This window comes from Anguilla anguilla, chromosome 8, assembly GCF_013347855.1.
Source record: "Anguilla anguilla isolate fAngAng1 chromosome 8, fAngAng1.pri, whole genome shotgun sequence".
Taxonomy (NCBI): domain Eukaryota; kingdom Metazoa; phylum Chordata; class Actinopteri; order Anguilliformes; family Anguillidae; genus Anguilla; species Anguilla anguilla.
In genome coordinates, this window is record NC_049208.1 from 13,045,243 (window position 1) to 13,064,327 (window position 19,085).

The 19,085-nt window shown below is 42.6% G+C and overlaps 1 protein-coding gene and 1 long non-coding RNA gene across 3 annotated transcripts; both read left to right on the forward strand.

Annotated features, from left to right (window-relative positions):
* Window positions 1-1,578: 1,578 nt before the first annotated feature.
* Window positions 1,579-3,606, forward strand: LOC118232897. Of its 2 annotated transcripts, none has more exons than XR_004766416.1 (4): window positions 1,579-1,859; window positions 2,180-2,255; window positions 3,368-3,430; window positions 3,552-3,606. It is a non-coding gene; the product is annotated as an uncharacterized LOC118232897 (long non-coding RNA). The 2 variants fall into 2 exon arrangements; XR_004766417.1 differs by having other exon boundaries at window positions 2,185-2,255.
* Window positions 3,607-5,983: 2,377 nt separating this feature from the next.
* Window positions 5,984-17,204, forward strand: LOC118233573 (NFX1-type zinc finger-containing protein 1-like). Its single transcript, XM_035429332.1, has 10 exons — window positions 5,984-7,358; window positions 9,570-9,724; window positions 10,460-10,565; window positions 11,263-11,498; window positions 12,736-12,875; window positions 13,555-13,685; window positions 13,894-14,039; window positions 14,419-14,529; window positions 15,164-16,918; window positions 17,136-17,204. Exons 1-10 carry the CDS (start codon window positions 5,984-5,986, stop codon window positions 17,202-17,204), a joined length of 4,224 nt encoding a protein of 1,407 aa, XP_035285223.1.
* The last annotated feature ends 1,881 nt before the right edge of the window (window positions 17,205-19,085 follow it).

Consider the following 19,085-nt stretch of genomic DNA (forward strand, 5'->3'; position numbering starts at 1 on the left):
TTGCTGAACAGCAGACGCTCCCATAATGCACCGCACATGCACTTCGCTGTTGTATGTAATGTTACCGTGTGTATGTAATTATTATTGTGTTATGGCAGAGAGAGCCAGAGCACAAGTATTTCATTGTATTTTTAATACACATGAAAATAAAGTTGAACTTGAACTTGATTTTGGACACAGGGCCATAATTTTTTGCCATAGGGCTTCACAGTATAAAATATTTTATTCACATAAGGAATTGTTAAATAAATAAAACCCTTTGTGTCAGAAAAGATAATCAAAGACTTAAAGGCACAGTTCTTTTTCTGGAGTTTAATTCTAATTTTTGTGTGTTTCAGTAGGCACAGAGTTTCTGTATTCTATGAAGAATATTTTAGATATGCAAGGTTTTGCATATTCCTGCCTGCATTACAGTGGTTGATATAAGGGGTTTTCAGTCTAAAGAAAACACTTCAATCTACTCTAAATCAGCTTGTAGAGTGATACTATACTTCCATAAGTGGCACCTATGTATATAACCCCCAATACTTAAGTTTAAAAGTTTCAAGCCGAGTGGCCATGGAAATAGATATCATCATCTAACAATAAACAAACAACAACAGAAAAATTGTCTCAAATATTGCTTTTATGACTAGTGTAGTGTTATGACACATATACCACTGTAAAGCTTAGACTCTTCAAACTTTGATGCAAAAAACACAGTCTCTATCAGTAAAACCAAAGGAGTGCTGAAATTGGCACCCCAGGTTGATGATTAAGGTATTTTATGATCCAATAACTGTCCACAACAAGTCAAAACACTGCTAAAAAAAAGCCCTTTGAATCTGATTAAAAGCATGCAAGCAAGGGCTATGCCTGAAATGTCCATGTGCACTAATTTGGAATTTTCAACTTGATCCAGATCTTGTACCTGCAGGCCCCTGAATTCAATTTGTTATTCTGCCTTCCAGCATGCACTGTCCCTTGCAACTTTTTTCAAACTCTCTCTCTCTCTCTCTCTCTCTCTCTCTCTCTCTCATTCTCTCTCAATTCAGCTCAGTTCAATATTTTTTCATTCAGATTCTTCATTGGTTTCACTGGTTACAGTGACTTGTGGAGATACTGCTTAGCATGCTTTCCAGGGTCATGTCAGAGCATGCACTCTCAAACATCTGGAACATTTTTGCAAAGAGCTTCCAAATCAAAAATGTTTCAAAAAACATTCTCCATGCTAGTTACAAGGATCAGATCACCAGTCTGTATCTTCCAAGGTGATGGTGACGTTGTAGAAAACTAGAATACAATCTGAAATGGGAAAGGTACTGAAGAATGAATGAATGAACGAATTAATGAATAAATTAATGAATCTCCGCGCCCCCGAAGCTTCAGTAACCTGTCCCATAGTCAGCAGTAGGATAGGTAGGCACAGCAAAGGCTTTGAAAACTACGTCTAATATATTTTTTACAACGCTAGGCGGAGACATTTTGTGATAGGACAAATACCCCAAAAATAATATTGATTAGGCTATTGATGTTTTTTTTTTTTGTTTTTTTTTTTTCATTTCTGAGACGGCGTATATAATATCTAATTAATTCATTTTCAATTTTATGAATTAACATGCTAATTAATGTATTAATCCCCAAAAGTAACCGTCTTCAAATGGTCTGCAAAATGCTGTAAGACTCCAATTTGTACAGTTTGTTATATCCAGTTATATGCTTTTTCCCCATAAGTTTTGGATTCCTTAAAATGTGAACCAAACACTGACTTTCATTTCGGCATAAATCGAAACTTAAGCCCCATTATAAAGCGGTTGGTTTCCGAGGTATCAAAGACTCAGGTATCAAAACTGTTTAAGCAATTACCCGTGGGGGATTCGGTGAGTTTTTTTTTGTTCCCCTTTATCATTTTTTTAAACTTTGCGGTACAAGGGCATACTATGAATTTTTCAGCTTATTGGCAACATTTATTTTTTTCTCGCATCGCGTTAAACGCAGGGTCTAGCCCACTTATGTTTAATTGTATAGGATGGGGTAAGTGCGTACTAGGCGAAATATCAGCATGCCACTGTTTAACCAACTTTAGCCAGTACTCGAGGAAATTATTTTAAATACATATTTCAGTAACGATTCACAGAACAAAGCGTGCCTTTTCGTTTTCGAAAATGTCAGTGTGAGATTTTAACCTATTCTCATTCAGCGCAGGTTCAACTGAATAACGGAAACCGCATGCTACGCTGGGTTTTTTCGCATGTCTAGTAGCGGAGGTCGACGCGGTAAGTATATTTGAATTTCCACGGGTTTTGCATTAATTTCTGGTTGCGTTTGAATTTATGCAGTCACCAAGGGTAGCAATAATATAGTCTATTAGGACCCACGTATAGCGCGTGCCCACAAACTTGCAGCCATTTTAGTAAAATACGTGGTCTTGTTCTGACCACACCTTCTTAAGAACGTAGGTCTCATTTCTTCCCAGCGCCAAAATAATCAATCAGATTAATCAAGTAAAGGTTTCTCTGTGTGTAATACTTTGCTGTCATTCTTTTTTGCCATCAGTGATCTTGATAATCAGCTAACAGGTTTAAGTATAAGAACTCTCATAAATATGCTCACAAAGCTACTGGCTATTGATAAATAATAATAATCATAATAATATTAACCATCCTCGTCATATTCATATTAATAATAATAATATTAATAATAATAATAATAATAATAATAATAATAATAACATTTTGTTTGGGACCCATAAGTATTAATAATGATAATAAGGATGATGCTGATGATTGCAGAACATTGTATGTGGGACCCAGTTGACAATATTGTCACAGCAGTAGGAGCTGGATAGTAGATGGCGAGGTCATAAAATCCTGGGTGGATTGTGACCTTTGGAGGTGTGCTTGTAACAAAACTAAGTAAACCTGGATGAGTATTTCCACAGAGCAAGTACAGGCGGGTGACAAATAAAATGAAAAACCTGAATAAATGTGTGGGGAAACATAACAAATCCAGATGCTTCCAAACAGGTGTATTACATGATACAATTAAGCAATTAACATCCCATCATGTTCTGTGGAATGTAAATGTAATCCCCTTTAAATTTTATTGATGTACTATTGTTCGCTGTAGTCCTTGTTCAAACTTCCTGGCAGCTTGTGGTGGACCAACACCGTGCTAAGACACTTCATGTTGGTTTTCCCTTACATTTGCCTCCCATATATAGTATAAGGTGTGAGGTGCACCACCTGCTGGGAAATTTGTGTGGTGCAATACAACCATTATTGCTGAGGCCTAGCATATTTTTTGTCTAGAAATCACATTTGTTTGAATGGATTGTTTAATAGAAAAGGTCACTTTGTAAGTTTTCGGAGTCCCTCTTCTGACACAGGGGTCAGGCCAACCCAACGCCAGGGCCATGGCAACTTGTCAAGCCGAGGATCGCACGGGAGAGGTGAGTTCAAGTTTCTGTGTGTAAACAAAGGCATGGTTGCAGGAAGGCACCTCATGCTGCTTCAGCTGCCTCCGTTAGCTCCGGCAATGACAAGCTGCTTTCATGCAAGTCTTGTTTGTAGGTGAATATGTGGGAACCAGTGCCCCTAGTGGCTGCGCTCAGGACAGGCGAGGGGGGTGGCAGGTCGCAGTGCCATGGCAAAGAGGCGGAGGTGGTCGGGAGCTCACCATGGAGACAGGAACACAGCACAGGAAGGGCTCTATCTCAGCACTGTCCACCTCTCTCACTGGATTTAACAGACCCTTGTAATCTAGCTGGAAGTCCTGTGCAAAGCCAGAAGAGAAGGCCTGTAAGAGCAGGTAAAGCACCTAAGATGTTCCAGAGTAAAGAAATGTATGCTGTGAACACCCAGCGTGTACCTGTAACTGCTGATTGTGTTGATGGGTGAATGAGATCTGTTCACTTCTTAACCACCCCAGGGGATCAGTTTGCCCACAAGGACGGTAGAAGGGGTTTATTGTTCGCTGTAGTCCTTGTTCATATTAAGAAGGTACCATGTTAAGCATCATATCTTCTTAATATTGGGATGGTAGGTACTGTATGTTTCTGTAGAGTTCCGGAGACGTGTAGAATCTATGCCAATGCGCACTGAAACTTCCTGGCAGCTTGTGGTGGCCCAACACCTTGCTAAGACACTTCATGTTGGTTTTCCCTTACATTTGCCTCCCATATATAGTATAAGGTGTGAGGTGCACCACCTGCTGGGAAATTTGTGTGGTGCAATACAACCATTATTGCTGAGGCCTAGCATATTTTTTGTCTAGAAATCACATTTGTTTGAATGGATTGTTTAATAGAAAAGGTCACTTTGTAAGTTTTCGGAGTCCCTCTTCTGACACAGGGGTCAGGCCAACCCAACGCCAGGGCCATGGCAACTTGTCAAGCCGAGGATCGCACGGGAGAGGTGAGTTCAAGTTTCTGTGTGTAAACAAAGGCATGGTTGCAGGAAGGCACCTCATGCTGCTTCAGCTGCCTCCGTTAGCTCCGGCAATGACAAGCTGCTTTCATGCAAGTCTTGTTTGTAGGTGAATATGTGGGAACCAGTGCCCCTAGTGGCTGCGCTCAGGACAGGCGAGGGGGTGGCAGGTCGCAGTGCCATGGCAAAGAGGCGGAGGTGGTCGGGAGCTCACCATGGAGACAGGAACACAGCACAGGAAGGGCTCTATCTCAGCACTGTCCACCTCTCTCACTGGATTTAACAGACCCTTGTAATCTAGCTGGAAGTCCTGTGCAAAGCCAGAAGAGAAGGCCTGTAAGAGCAGGTAAAGCACCTAAGATGTTCCAGAGTAAAGAAATGTATGCTGTGAACACCCAGCGTGTACCTGTAACTGCTGATTGTGTTGATGGGTGAATGAGATCTGTTCACTTCTTATCCATCACAGGGGATCAGTTTGCCCACAAGGACGGTAGAAGGGGTAGCCGCAGCAAATCTCAGGGACAGACTGAAAACCTTTCTCTCCATCCCTCGAGGAATTCAATTGTAATCCCTGCGACAAGTAAACCCAAGACCCCAAGAAATCGCAGGCCTCCAAATGGCACCAAAAGCCACAATGCTACAAAGAATGGTAAAGGTGGGCTTCGGCCATTCCTGTACAATTAATACCAGAATATTAATATTAAGACCAGAATATTGATTTTTTATTTATTTTGTGTTTATATTACATATATCAGCTGAATATTGTATTGCCTGTATCCTGGTTACATTGTGAATATTTTACTTAAATAGCCATGTAGTTTGTGTTTTGTAATCTGGTCAGGATAGTTGTGCGTTGTTCTGCTCGGTGGTTCTGTCCTAGTTAAGGCACTGTTCTAGTCTTGGATGTGGCCCAAGGTTGAGTGTAAAATCTGAACTGTGTCAGTGCTGACTGTGCCCTGCAGCCCCACAGGGTGATGCACAATTTGTTAAGCCTCGCCCAGGGCCTGGATCTTATCAGTCAGCTGGGATTATAGCGTTTCATTGCTCAATCACTGGTTGCCTGCAAATATGCTTAAGTGTACATGTAGTGTCTACCTCCCACTCCTGTTCCTGTAAACCCAAATTGCAGATTGCAGTGTGATGACAAGCAGTGGCAACAGTATTTTACCAATAAGAAGATGAAGTTATACTGTCAATTAATGTTAGCAATGGTTGTGCAGTGGTTTGAAATGAGTAATGCAGTTTGTGTGTTCATAACTTACCAATATTGAAGTAATATTGCAATAATATGTTTAATATTAATATTAACATGGTAGCTATGTTAGTTTCTTAGTATTTTTAATATTTGTAATTTCATCTTTAATTTATACTATTGCACATCATTTTGAATCCGGCTAGGTCCATCACACAGGGCAGTAAGCCAGCCCAACCTGCCTGACCTTGGCCACCACTCCCTGGGCCTTGCATTTAGGGCCAGGAGGGGTGAGACGGCCCAGGACCCTGCTCACAAACCCAGCCAAAGACTAGACTTCTACTCCCTGAAAATAATCTTGCAGATGGAGCCTTCAGAAGTAGTGATGAAGCTGGCTGCTCCAGGGAGTGGCCTGAGGGAGCTTCTGGACAAGAAAAACACAAGAGACAAGCTGACCCATATTACTCTGGATGTCCTCAGCAAGGCCTGCAGCTGCCGGACCAACAGGTATAACTTGCAGCACCTCCTCTCTGAGGTTAAGGACTCCCAGTTCCTGAAGACCACCATCCCCATGTTTGTGAGGACAAGAGGTGCAACAGTAGGCACGAATGATGAGAACACCGGGGAGCAGAATATAGCAATATTCAAGCAGATTATCAACCTGCACATCACCCTGATGAGTGTGTTCTCCTCTAGTACCAATGTGCCCCTACTTGTGGTCCTCCTCGAGAAGGAGCTCACCCACTTGCAGCAATCGGGGGTCGCCATTGGAGAGGATGTCAAGGAGAGCCTGGGGAAGCTCCAGAACATGGCAGCCCACATGCAGGAGAAGCGAGATGGCACCCTTCGGTCAGGCAACTACTCCTTTCTGCTGGAGAGGCAGGATGAGGAGGCCATAGAGGACTTCAGGCTCATGTCCGTCTTCCCCACGTATGAGGACGTGCATGCCACAGAGCTGCCGTTCCTGAGGTCTAACATTGTGGGTCAGAAGTTTCAAGACGGTGAAACCTACCTGGACACACACTTCCGCCTGCTTCGCGAGGACTTTATCAAACCACTCAGGGATGGGATCTCCCAACTGCTCCAATTTGAGGGGAAGGACCTTCGCCATGGACGTTTCAATGACATTCACATCTACTTTAATGTACAAATCATGGTGCCAGTGTGCACACCTAAGGGAATTCTTTACCAGGTTAAATTTGATGAAAAGAACTCGAAAAACGTCAAATGGGAGAGTTCCAAGAGGCTACTGTTTGGAGCCCTGGTGTGCCTATCCATGGATGGCTTCAAGACAATGATTTTTGCCACTGTGGCCGACCGGGATGTGAAAGAACTCCGGAAGGGTGTTACTGTTCTCTTTTTCACTGAAGAAAGCAAGAGGAAGTTGGCAGACTTGTCCCCGACTGATGTGTTCCTCATGGTGGAGAACACGGCCTTTTTTGAAGCTTACCGCCATGTCCTGGAGGGTCTGCAGGAGATGTCTGTGGAGGAACTACCTATGCAGAGGTATATAGTCAGCTGTGAGAAAGACATCTCTCCCCCTAATTACCTTCTCGCCCATCGGTGTGGTTACAGCCTCCAGGCACTGGAGAACAAGCGGCTGAAAAAAGACATTACGAGAAAGAAAACTGTGAGGGACGTCTTGAACTTCAGTGACTGGCCCAGTAAAAAAACGCTTGGACTTGACAACTCACAGATGAAAGCAGTGCAGCTGGCCCTCACCAAGGAGCTCGCCATCATTCAAGGCCCACCGGGAACAGGTAATTTTCAGCGGAGAGCTATATATGTGTCTACTAAATACACAAGTGTGCTACATTTCCAAAAGTTTGTGGACACCTGAACCTGACACCTGTATTTGTTAAACATCTTATTCCAAAACCATAGGCATTAATATGGAGTTGAACCCACCGTTGCTGCTGTAACAATTTTTCTGGGAAGGCATTCCAGTGGATTTTGGAACATGACATGGCGAAGGGCCTTGCCCAAAATGTTGCCACAAAATTGTAACAATTGCACAACTGTATGTTGTAGCGTTAAGATTTCCCTTCACTGGAACTAAGGCGCCTAACCCAAACCATGAAAAATAGCACCAGACTATTATTCCTCCTCCTTTACAGTTGGAACTATTCAAGCCGTCAGACTTCATCACTCAAGAGAATGCATTTCCACTGCTTCTGAGTCCAATGGCATTGTGCTTTACGCCACACCAGCCGACGCTTGGCATTGCACACAAAGACAGCACTTATAGTTGACTGGGGCAGCTCTAGCAGAGCAGAAATTTGATGAACTGACTTGTTGGAAAGGTGGCATCCTATGACAATGCCATATTGAAATTCACTGGGCTCTTCAGTACGACCCATTCTACAGCCAATGTTTGTGAATAGAGATTGCCTGACTGTATGCTTTAGCCATTATTTGGGTTAATAATTATTTCAAATTCTGACCTTTAGGAAAGACTTTTGTTGGTCTGAAAATTGTCAAGGCTCTTCTGGACAATGCCGATGTGTGGCGTTCAGCAGCTGGTTCTCCTATCCTGGTTGTCTGTTACACAAACCATGCACTGGATCAGTTCCTGGAAGGTATTGTGTTTGCTCCTGTACCTCTATGTTTATTTTGTCTGTCAGACAGACAGATTTAACAGATTTTTAATATTTTAATCATAAGAACGCACACACCAGATGATTCACTCAAGATGCAGGACCACATACTTTTATACTAAACGATTTCAGAGTGGCGATTCCAGGGACCTGGGATCTCACAGAAACTCGCGTGATCAAACGTAACTTGAGAGCAAAACACACATGGAGGCGGACCATCATCGTCAGCTGGTTGCTCTTGTGTATGCTATGTTTTGCACCAAAAAACAAAATAGGAGAAAAAGACTGGAGGAAGTCATGGCTGAGAAGACGGAATTAGCATGGCTTATGCTTGGTGCACACTATCCTCGCCACTGCCCATCTTCTTTCCATTGAATTTGAAATACACCCCCCGCCTATGGAGTAGCCACCACAAACATGACAGGTTCCATATCTGTTGCCTAACCGCGTACCTAGTTGTTCGCACACAGTTGGTATACAGTGCGAAAATAATGAAAACAGACACGACAGTATACAATTAAATGGCAACTTTATTATGGGGTTGAGTTCACTATTCAGCTGCAATTCATATTTTCCTTCCACTGCTCTTCTGACAGAAAAAAGGTGAATTCAATTTAAGTGGGTAGCTTGCAAAAAGTTGCTGATATTACTGGTTAGTCCATATCAGATTATTTCAGTAATATATAGCCTACTACTTATAGTGTGAGCACCTATCGACCGAGTTCTTTCGGGAGACAGGAAAACGTTAACAGATTTGCAAATATAGTCTATATAAAATAGGCAAAATATAGGTAACAACCTGTACTTAGTTATGTAGAAAAAACGTATTTGTTATGCTCCGGAGGTACTTTTTTCAGTACTTTCGCGATTTTTTTCTGTGCCGGCAAATATGTCAGAGGTCGCTCTCGTTAGCTATTGCGGGTTTCTGCTCAATATTCCATCGCTGTTTCTTTCACACTACAGGATTTTTCATTGCTGTTCCTTTCACACTACAGGATTTCAAGTCGTAAATATCAAACATGTTCGAAGTCAGGGAGACTCTGATCCAGTTGGTAACATTATGTCTGTAAACCCCTCACACTACAAGATCACTTGGGCAGATAATCGGTTCAGACGAGCCTCGAAACGGAACGCCCCCACGATTGTCAGGAGGGGCGAATAGGACCCAAAATCTGCCCAATCATCCTTTAGTGTGGGGACAGCAATAGGTTTCGTTGTGTTACTCTCTCTGTTTATGCTGTTTTTTAACCTCTTGGTCATATTGTTCTTTGACACTGCATCAGTTAATCTTTTCTGATGTTGTTGAGTTGCTCACCCTGCTCACACTCTTTGGTTCCATATTTATGCTGCGCTCTTTGGATTTTGTCTCTGAAGGCATTCTCAAGTTCATGAGTAAATCCTCATTGTTGGTGCGAGTGGGAGGGAGAAGCTCAAGTGAAGCCCTAAAGAAGCTCTCTCTGGCTAAACTGAGGACACAACCCAACTTTAAGAAGAACCTGCCTGGTCACCTCAGAGCCATGTACTCCAAGGTGAGCTGGATGCAAGATGTTGATGCACAACACACTCTGTTCTTGAATCCTTACACTAAAAATTACACTACAGGGGTCGTGTGCGATATCATGATTCAATTTAATTGTTGCATGATGAGATTTACAGAGAATTTCAATGTATATTTAATCATACTGTTACATATCAACAATTGCTAGGTCATGTGATTCTATACAAGACTTTGAACTCATTATGAATGAGCACTGATCGTATTGGTGCATCTAAATAAAAATATAAAGATAGCTAGCAAGCCATATACAGATATAAGGCATTTCATGTTCTTGTGAAATGCTGAGTGTGTTGAAGAAGGTATTAGATGCTTTGTGTTCTTGGTTACAACCCAGATATGTTGTAGAAGCTTTGCAATTGATATACCTAAATTGGATTTGGTAAGTGTTGTTTCACAGTTGTTTTTCATAACATGGGATTAACACAACAAGCTTTTATGGAAAATATGATCTGTTTACAGCTCAGGGAAGAAAGAGAGATTTTGGAGGACACAATTGAAAGCTTGGGAGCCATGTTTGAAAGCTCAGCTAAGGGAGTTCTACATGAGAGTGTGCTGGAAGAATACATTTTCTCTCTCCATGGTGTGACACTCAGAAGACAGGTCAGAATTGTGGTTTGTTTTCTTGTCCACTTTTGAGTAGCAATTTTTTGATGTTGCTGCATCTAAATCCTCCCTTCAATGAGCCGTTTTATCATTTCCTGATTAGCTTGGCGGAGGAGGTTTGTTCCGCAGGAAAAAGGCCCAGTCCGTGATGCTGGATTGGCTGGGGATTTCCATGTTGAGTCACAGCTCCAGGCAAATGGGTGAGATGGGTGAGAGAAAAATATCCCTTCCTATGAAGTGTTAAAGTCCCACCCACTGCAAAAAAGTGACTGGACTTAGGAAGTGGTTGGAAACAATGGGATTTCCCATAGAGGAAAACTTACATGTATCTTATCATGAGAAAATATTTGCATAACCTCTTTCTCCAAACAACACGTATCATTTGATTGTTAAAAAAATGTATTTAAAAAATGTTATCCTCAGATTTACAATATTGTTAAAAAAACTTAATTACAGACGTTTACGTCATCGAGCTCTCCACTCCAGTGTTGCCTAGAATCATCATCATCGGGAATGGTTATAGTTTTAGTGGGTTTAAGTGTAAAGAGTGTAATTATGTACCAGGGCTACATAATCTCTCATTTATATAAATTCCAGGTGATACTGCTGAAGGTTGGGATGAACAGGTTGGCTGGGAGGAGGGCAGCTGCACAAACTCAGTGGATGACCTAGCGAGAATGACAGAATTCCTCTCGGTGCTTGAGCCTTTGGACAATGAAGGTACAGAGCACAATTCTGTCATGCTGGACCAAGTTTTGTTCTTGTAACGATCAATTAGGAGAGCAGGGCAATTAAACATTTCACTGTTACCCCTTTTGGCTGAAGAGTGAGACTTTGTAATCCATAAAATAGCTATCATGTTATCACAACTATTTATTATTTATTAAACAATGGGTTGATTGATAGACGGCGCGAGCGATGTGACCAGCGTAACTACGGAAGGAGATGGAGATGTGGGAGACCCTCTTCAAGTGACTGAGGAGGCGGAGCAGATGCAGGCAGAGAGAATTATGGAGGGGGACAACATGCAGAAGTACATCCACAGTGCCCTTGAGAGGATGGCAGCCACACAGAGGGAGGTCCTTGCTTACATGCCAAAGGAAGATGATGATGATGATGATGATGATGAGGAAGGGTGGGAGGTGAGCTCATGTTTTAGGGCCTGCTAAGAGCACAGCTGTGCATTTAATTACTGCATACACTTTATAAGTATAAGGATATTAAGAACACTTCCCATAAATGGATATCAGTCATTTAAGCTCCTGCCGCAATCTCTATTGGGTTCTATTCAGAACGTTGACTTGGTTATTCCAAAAGTTTTTTTTCTTTTCAGCCATTCAGATGTAGACTTTTTTATGTTTTGAATCATTGTCGTGCTGCATAACCAAATTATGCTTCATCTTAAGCTCATGGACAGATGACCGGACATTCTCCCTAAGAATTTTCTGGTACAGAGCAGAATTCATGGTTTCCTCAATAATGGCATGTCGCCCAGGTCCTGAGACAGCAAAGCATCCCCACAAAATCACACTACCACCACCATGTTTGACTGTTGGTATGATGTTCTAACTGTGAAATGCTTTTTGCTTTATGCCAGACGTAGTCAATCTATCCATAGAATATTTTCCCAAAAGGCTTTGGGATCATCCAGGTGCTGTTTTGCAAATGTGAGATGAGCATTGATGTTTCTCTTGGTTAGCAGTGGTTTCCGCCTTACTACTCTCCCATGAATCCCATTTTTACCATCTCTTTCTTATTGGGGAGTCATAAACACTGAATTTAGCTGAGGCTAGAGAGGTCCGAAGTTCTTTCCAAATACTTTATTTGGAGATAATGGCTCTCACTGTGGTTTGGTGAAGTCCCAGAACCTTTGAAATGGCTTTGTAAACCTTTCCAGACTGATTTATATCAACAATTTATTGATTCATCAATTCATCCCTTCTTGAATTTCCTTTGATTGTGGCAGTGGCCTGTAGAAACCTTTTGGTGTCTATTTAACTCTGATGGTAAGGTTCAATTTGAGTGAGGTTTAGATTCAACAGGGCTGGCTGCAGTCAAGCCTGCCTGCATTCAATAAGCTGAATCTAATTATCAATTAAGTTTGTTTAATTGTTTGGGTAACTAAGGGGGGAATTACTTTTTAAATGGGTGATATGGGTGGCTGATAACGTTTTTTAATAATAATTACTTTAAAAAAAATGTGTTTTATGTTTGTGATCCTCAGTTTTCCTTTGTGGAATTTTACATTTTGTCTGAAACCATTCAGTGTGAGAAATATGCAATAATAGAGGAAATCAGGGAGGGGGAAAATAGTTTTTCATGGCCCTGTGTAAGATGTAAGCAGGCATGGGAATGTAGTTAATACCACCACTCCTTCAGATAACCCGAGAAAGGAAGAAGAAGCTGAAGAATGAGGTGAAGCAGGAACTTAAGAAAAAGGACCACATGCTCAAGAAGGAAGCAGAGCAGATCACGGATCTCTGGGGCCTGCCCTACAAGCAACGCTGGCATCTCTACAGGTAAACCTTCTTCCACAGACCCTGCAGTGTAGCCAGATACAGTAGCTCCATATTCATAACATTTAAAGTTCTGTCTCCATCAGTAAAACTGAAGCCTGTGAATATTCATGAAGGGGCATTATCATGGGCAATATCTTGACATTACATGTATTGTCCTTGGGAATGGCTCTTCATTAATAATCATAAGCTGTAATATGACACCGGAAACTGTTAGCACCTCAACCTTTGTGCTGTTGGGAAAAAGGGTGGATGAAAGGAACATACTAGGAACTGGTAGTCAGAGCTTTGTCTACAGAATCTGTTACTGTTCCAGTCCAGAGAGCATTCTTACTCTGGTGTCATCTGCTGGTGGTCTGCTGTACCCATCAGCTGGTAAAGGCAACTATAGATCACAAGAATCACTCACACACTGTTTTGTCATATTTTTTTAAGGTCATTGTGAAATAGTGTTATGTGTGACAGTGTTAGTAGCTGTTGGGTAAAACAGATTGGAAGACAACACTTTCAATAAAACAGAATCTAACAGAACCAAATTCAAACATGAAGTGATGAGAGAATTGATTTCTTTTGACATGTCTAAAATTCAGTGTCATTGTACTGAAGATGCAACATGGCAGACACACAGTACGCAATAACACATCACTCTGACCCTTAGACTCTGGCTGGCGATTTATCGCAGAGAAATAAGGACCAGGCTCATTTCTTATGAGAATGAGTACCAGACAATTGTGAACCGGATGGACGAGCTGAGACAGCAAAAGGACAAGACTGTTCTCAGGAGCGCCAGCGTCATCGGAATGACAACCACATGTAAGCCAGCGTAGAGATGAATGTTTTTCACTTTTCTTAATTCATATATTTATTATATTCTGGTTATTTATAATTATATGCTACTGTAACAGACTTTCAAGAAGCATTACATTGTTGGTATTATTAGGTAGCAACAGTATTTTTACTATTATTATTAGTATTCCTATTACTGTTATTATTTTTAGATGTAAGTGCGGTCTTTGTGCAGGTGCAGCACGATGCAGGCGGGTTCTGCAGGATATCCAGCCCAGGATAGTCGTGGTGGAGGAGGCAGCTGAGGTTCTGGAGGCCCACATTATCGCCGCACTCACCTCTGCCTGCCAGCACCTCATACTGATTGGAGACCACCAGCAGGTACCCATCTCCAGTTTAACTTCTGTTTGTCAATATTAAATATAATTAATGCTGAATAGTTTATTTTTGTGATGTGTTTTTTTCAACCACGTGGAGGCTGCATGTCTTTTGATTGGCTGTTATAACAGCACCCAACAGATGTCAGTGGTGGTTTTTATTTTTAATTTTATGATAGAAAAAAAGAAAAAACTATAGCCAAAACGCAGCATACCGGCAATGATTATTGTATAGTTGTTACAGTTTGTGACCAAGTGCTAGGAAAACCCCATCAGCCTGTTGTAATATGCTTATATTTAATTTAGTGTGTTTGTGTTTGTTTGACATTTTCGGATAAATACAAAGGTGGAACAATTGATATTTATCATTTCCTCCTTTGTAGCTCCGCCCCAGCACTGCGGTGTATGAGCTTGCCACAGAATTTAACTTGGATGTGTCCATGTTTGAGAGGCTCGTTGATATGGGCGTCCCTTACGTCAGACTGGACTACCAGGTATGGTAATGGAAGCCAAGTTCCTGAAATATTGAAAATAAATTCCAGAGAACTGCTATTGCTTGTTTAAGAAAACATGCTAGAAATGCCTTAATATACTGAATTTGCTCATTCCTGCATAGCACCGAATGCGCCCTGAGATTGCACGGCTGTTGACACCACACATCTACGACAAACTGGGAAACCACTCCTCTGTCCATCTGTATGAAAATATTAAGGTAGTACAAATCAATAACTGGTAACAAAGGAACTATTTAAAGTGACAAACACAGGGTTTTTTGTCTATTCGTATTATATTAATGCCAAAACAGCATAATGTCTCCAAATTATTCTGCATTATGCTGTATGAAGCATTATGCAGCATGTAGACATTATGCCATATAATGCTGATTAGTGTTTGCAGTATGGAAACATGTAATAACAATGGTCTCTGCCCCGTGTAACTGCATTTTACTAAAGTACATGTCAAAAATATATTTTACAGGTGTAACAGCAACATAGTCAACACTATTTACTGTTACGACAATAATTTTTGCAATTTTTTTCCACAATGCAATCAGGCATGTGCAAGGTGAACATGAGCGCTCATAAGTCATGATAAAATGCATCATAATTATCAAATATTCTTTTTCAGGGAGTAACAACAAATGTCTTCTTTGTGGATCATGATCATCTGGAAGAGAACATCCAGGAAGGCCATAGCCGCCAGAACCTGCACGAGGCCACCTTTGTTAAAGCTCTGTGTAACTACCTGATGTTGCAGGGCTATGAACCCTCCCAGATCACTGTCCTCACCACTTACAGTGGCCAGCTGCTCTGCCTGAAGAAGATCATGCCCAAGAGCACATTTCAGGGTGTCAACCTCTGTGTGGTAGACAGCTACCAGGGTGAGGAAAATGACATTGTGATACTCTCCTTAGTCAGAAGCAACAAGGAGGGAAAAGTGGGCTTCCTGAAAATCCCCAACCGTGTGTGCGTGGCTCTGTCGAGAGCCAAGAAGGGCCTGTTCTGCATCGGTAACATGACCATGCTTTCCTCAGTCCCACTGTGGAGCAAAATCATCAACGTGCTGAGCCGCAACAGGCAAGTGGGCAAGGCCCTGATGCTGCGGTGCGAGAATCATCCTGCCACCATCACAGCGGTGTCCAAGCCGGAGGACTTCCTCAAGGTGCCACTCGGGGGCTGCAGTGTGCCCTGCGAGTACCAGCTGGACTGCGGCCATGTCTGCACCAGACTGTGCCACCCTACCGACTCAGACCACAAACTGTTCAAATGCACACAGCCGTGCACCAAGACCCTGTGCCAGGATGGGCACAGGTGCCCCAAGACGTGCTCCGAAGAGTGCGGCGAGTGCCAGGTGATTGTCACCAAGACGGTGCCTAAGTGTGGCCACGAGCAGGAGGTCCCCTGCTCTCAATCGCTGGACGGTTTCATTTGCCGAGGCCCCTGCAACAAGACACTGCAGTGTGGTCACTTGTGCGTCCAAGGTTGCGGGGAGTCCTGCACGCTCAACTGTCCCCAAAGAGTGACGGTCCCTCTTGCCTGTGGCCACCAACAAGTCACGCAGTGTCACGTGAAGCAGGAGGCCGATAATAAGCAGGAGCAGATTAAGTGCCGGAAGAAATGCGATGCCGAGCTGGATTGTGGCCACATCTGCTCAGGCAACTGCTTTCAGTGTGCGGGGGGAAGCGCACATCTTCCATGCGCCTCTCCTTGCAACGCTCAGCTGATCTGCTTCCACCGGTGCCACAAGGGATGCAACCAGGGATGCGCACCCTGCACTAAGCCATGTGAAACCCAATGCTACCACAGCAAAAAATGCCCAAAGCTGTGCTCAGAGGCCTGTCCGCCCTGCACTGCCCCCTGTGGCTGGCGTTGCAAGCACCACCAATGCACTCGCTTGTGCCACGAGCCCTGCGACAGACCTCCGTGCGAGGTCGCCTGCTACAAGAAGCTGGAATGCGGGCATTCCTGCATCGGTATGTGCGGGGAGCCATGCCCACAGAAGTGCCGCGTCTGCAATGCTGAGGAGGTTTCAGAGCTGTTCTTCGGCAAAGAGGCCGATCCCAAGGCCCGCTTTGTGCAGCTGACCGACTGCAATCACATCTTCGAGGTGACAGGGTTTGACTCCTGGATGGCATCGCCGGAGGAAAGCGGGGCCGTCAGACCAAAGTCCTGTCCCAAGTGCCGCATCCCCGTCCGAAGGACCGTGCGCTACAATGCTTTCATTAAAAGCACACAGCTGGATGTGGAGGTGATGAAGAGGAAGGCTGCCGTGATGCTGGCAGAGCACATTCAAAGTGTCATAAAGGAGAAAGAGAAGATGGGGATAAAATCTCCCGAAATCCCAACTCTGCTTTCCAAGTTGACAGATGCCGACTTGGGAAGAGTTGCGTTAATCAGTCAGCAGATTGAACTCCTCTCACAGCTGGCGGAAATAAAACACAGTGCACGTCTGAATGTTCCAATGCGCCATTTGCTGCTGATAAATGACATGGCGCACCTTTGTATGACGAAGGTTGCCACAGCAGGACCCAGACAGGTGTCTGCGTGTGAGACAGAAGTAAAACGGATCTTGTGTCTGGCTGAAGCTCATGCATTATTAGGCGTCTATGCCAAAGCTCAATATCCTGTACTGCCTGCCCAGGGAGTCACACCAGAGCATCCAGGCCTAAAGGATGTAATTGGTAAGCTGATGGGCAACGAGCCCCAGCTGAGCAAACGTGATTTGTTAAATGTGCAAGCAGCTCTGGATGGTTTTGCTAAGGGGATGAACCCACCCACAAGATGGAAGATGCTGGAGGACACAGAGGCTGTCTCAACTGTCCTCAGTTGCAGCTTTTTGAAACTTGCCCATTGGTTCAAGTGTAGCAGTGGGCATGTATACTACAGAGCAAGCGCTGACACTGGAGGCCAGAGTGAGTTGTGCCCGGAGTGTCTGATGACAGAGTGAGCGAGCTCACTACATTGCGTTCTATTTATGGGGGACTAAACATGTTAAAGTGATATACATAATTATATCAGTATGGAATTATATCCACAAATGTTTAAGTAAATGCATCATTTTATTTCAAATTAATGAATTAATTCCCACTTCATGATTTGTCCTTTTCACAATAACATGATCATGTTTCATTTCATAGTAACATGTGTGACTTTTTTCATTCCATAGTGACACTTTTCTTGAATGGCTTATTTAAAAATAAAACACATAATAAATGTAATGTATGTAAAATGTATATCTGCTGTCAGTGTTCCAGGAGACAGCCATGAAAACAGTTCATCAGCCCTAGTAGTGTGACAATTGAGTATTGTAAATCTGTTCTGTAATTGTTTCTTAACTTGCCTTATTGCTCAAGAAATGATTGCTTGTTGCTGGCTCCAATCTATGAACAATATTCACGTATAAAATAAAAACGTTACGAAAATGTTTTGCGACAATGCTATGGTTTTGCTTTAGCCTGTCATAGGCTACAGTGTGACATTAAGACATGGACAATGTATCTGTAAATAAATAAATACACACCTACCAAATACATTCTATCAAAGCTCCATTGGTATCTTGAGTTGCCCATGACCGCCAGACTTTACTGGACATAATATTAGATGTTTCGAACAACTGGAAGCCGCTGGACTTACCAGAGATTGCCTACAACAAACAGGTACCACCGTAGAGTAATGTCCGCAGACAGCGCTGCCCGAGGCGAGGTAAACGAGGTGGCGTCCTGGTGAGGCTACGACGGCGTCCATTTACACCACTCGCTGAAAAAGGAAAGCCCAAAACATCATTAAGGACACCAGTCACCCCGCTCATGTTCTGTTCTCGCTCCTTCCATCCTTCCAGTCAGTCAGGTTGCTGAACAGCAGACGCTCCCATAATGCACCGCACATGCACTTCGCTGTTGTATGTAATGTTACCGTGTGTATGTAATTATTATTGTGTTATGGCAGAGAGAGCCAGAGCACAAGTATTTCATTGTATTTTTAATACACATGACAATAAAGTTGAACTTGAACTTGATTTTGGACACAGGGCCATAATTTTTTGCCATAGGGCTTCACAGTATAAAATATTTTATTCACATAAGGAATTGTTAAATAAATAAAACCCTTTGTGTCAGAAAAGATAATCAAAGACTTAAAGGCACAGTTCTTTTTCTGGAGTTTAATTCTAATTTTAGTGTGTTTCAGTAGGCACAGAGTTTCTGTATTCTATGAAGAATATTTTAGATATGCAAGGTTTTGCATATTCCTGCCTGCATTACAGGGGTTTTCAGTCTAAAGAAAACACTTCAATCTACTCTAAATCAGCTTGTAGAGTGATACTATACTTCCATAAGTGGCACCTATGTATATAACCCCCAATACTTAAGTTTAAAAGTTTCAAGCCGAGTGGCCATGGAAATAGATATCATCATCTAACAATAAACAAACAACAACAGAAAAATTGTCTCAAATATTGCTTTTATGACTAGTGTAGTGTTATGACACATATACCACTGTAAAGCTTAGACTCTTCAAACTTTGATGCAAAAAACACAGTCTCTATCAGTAAA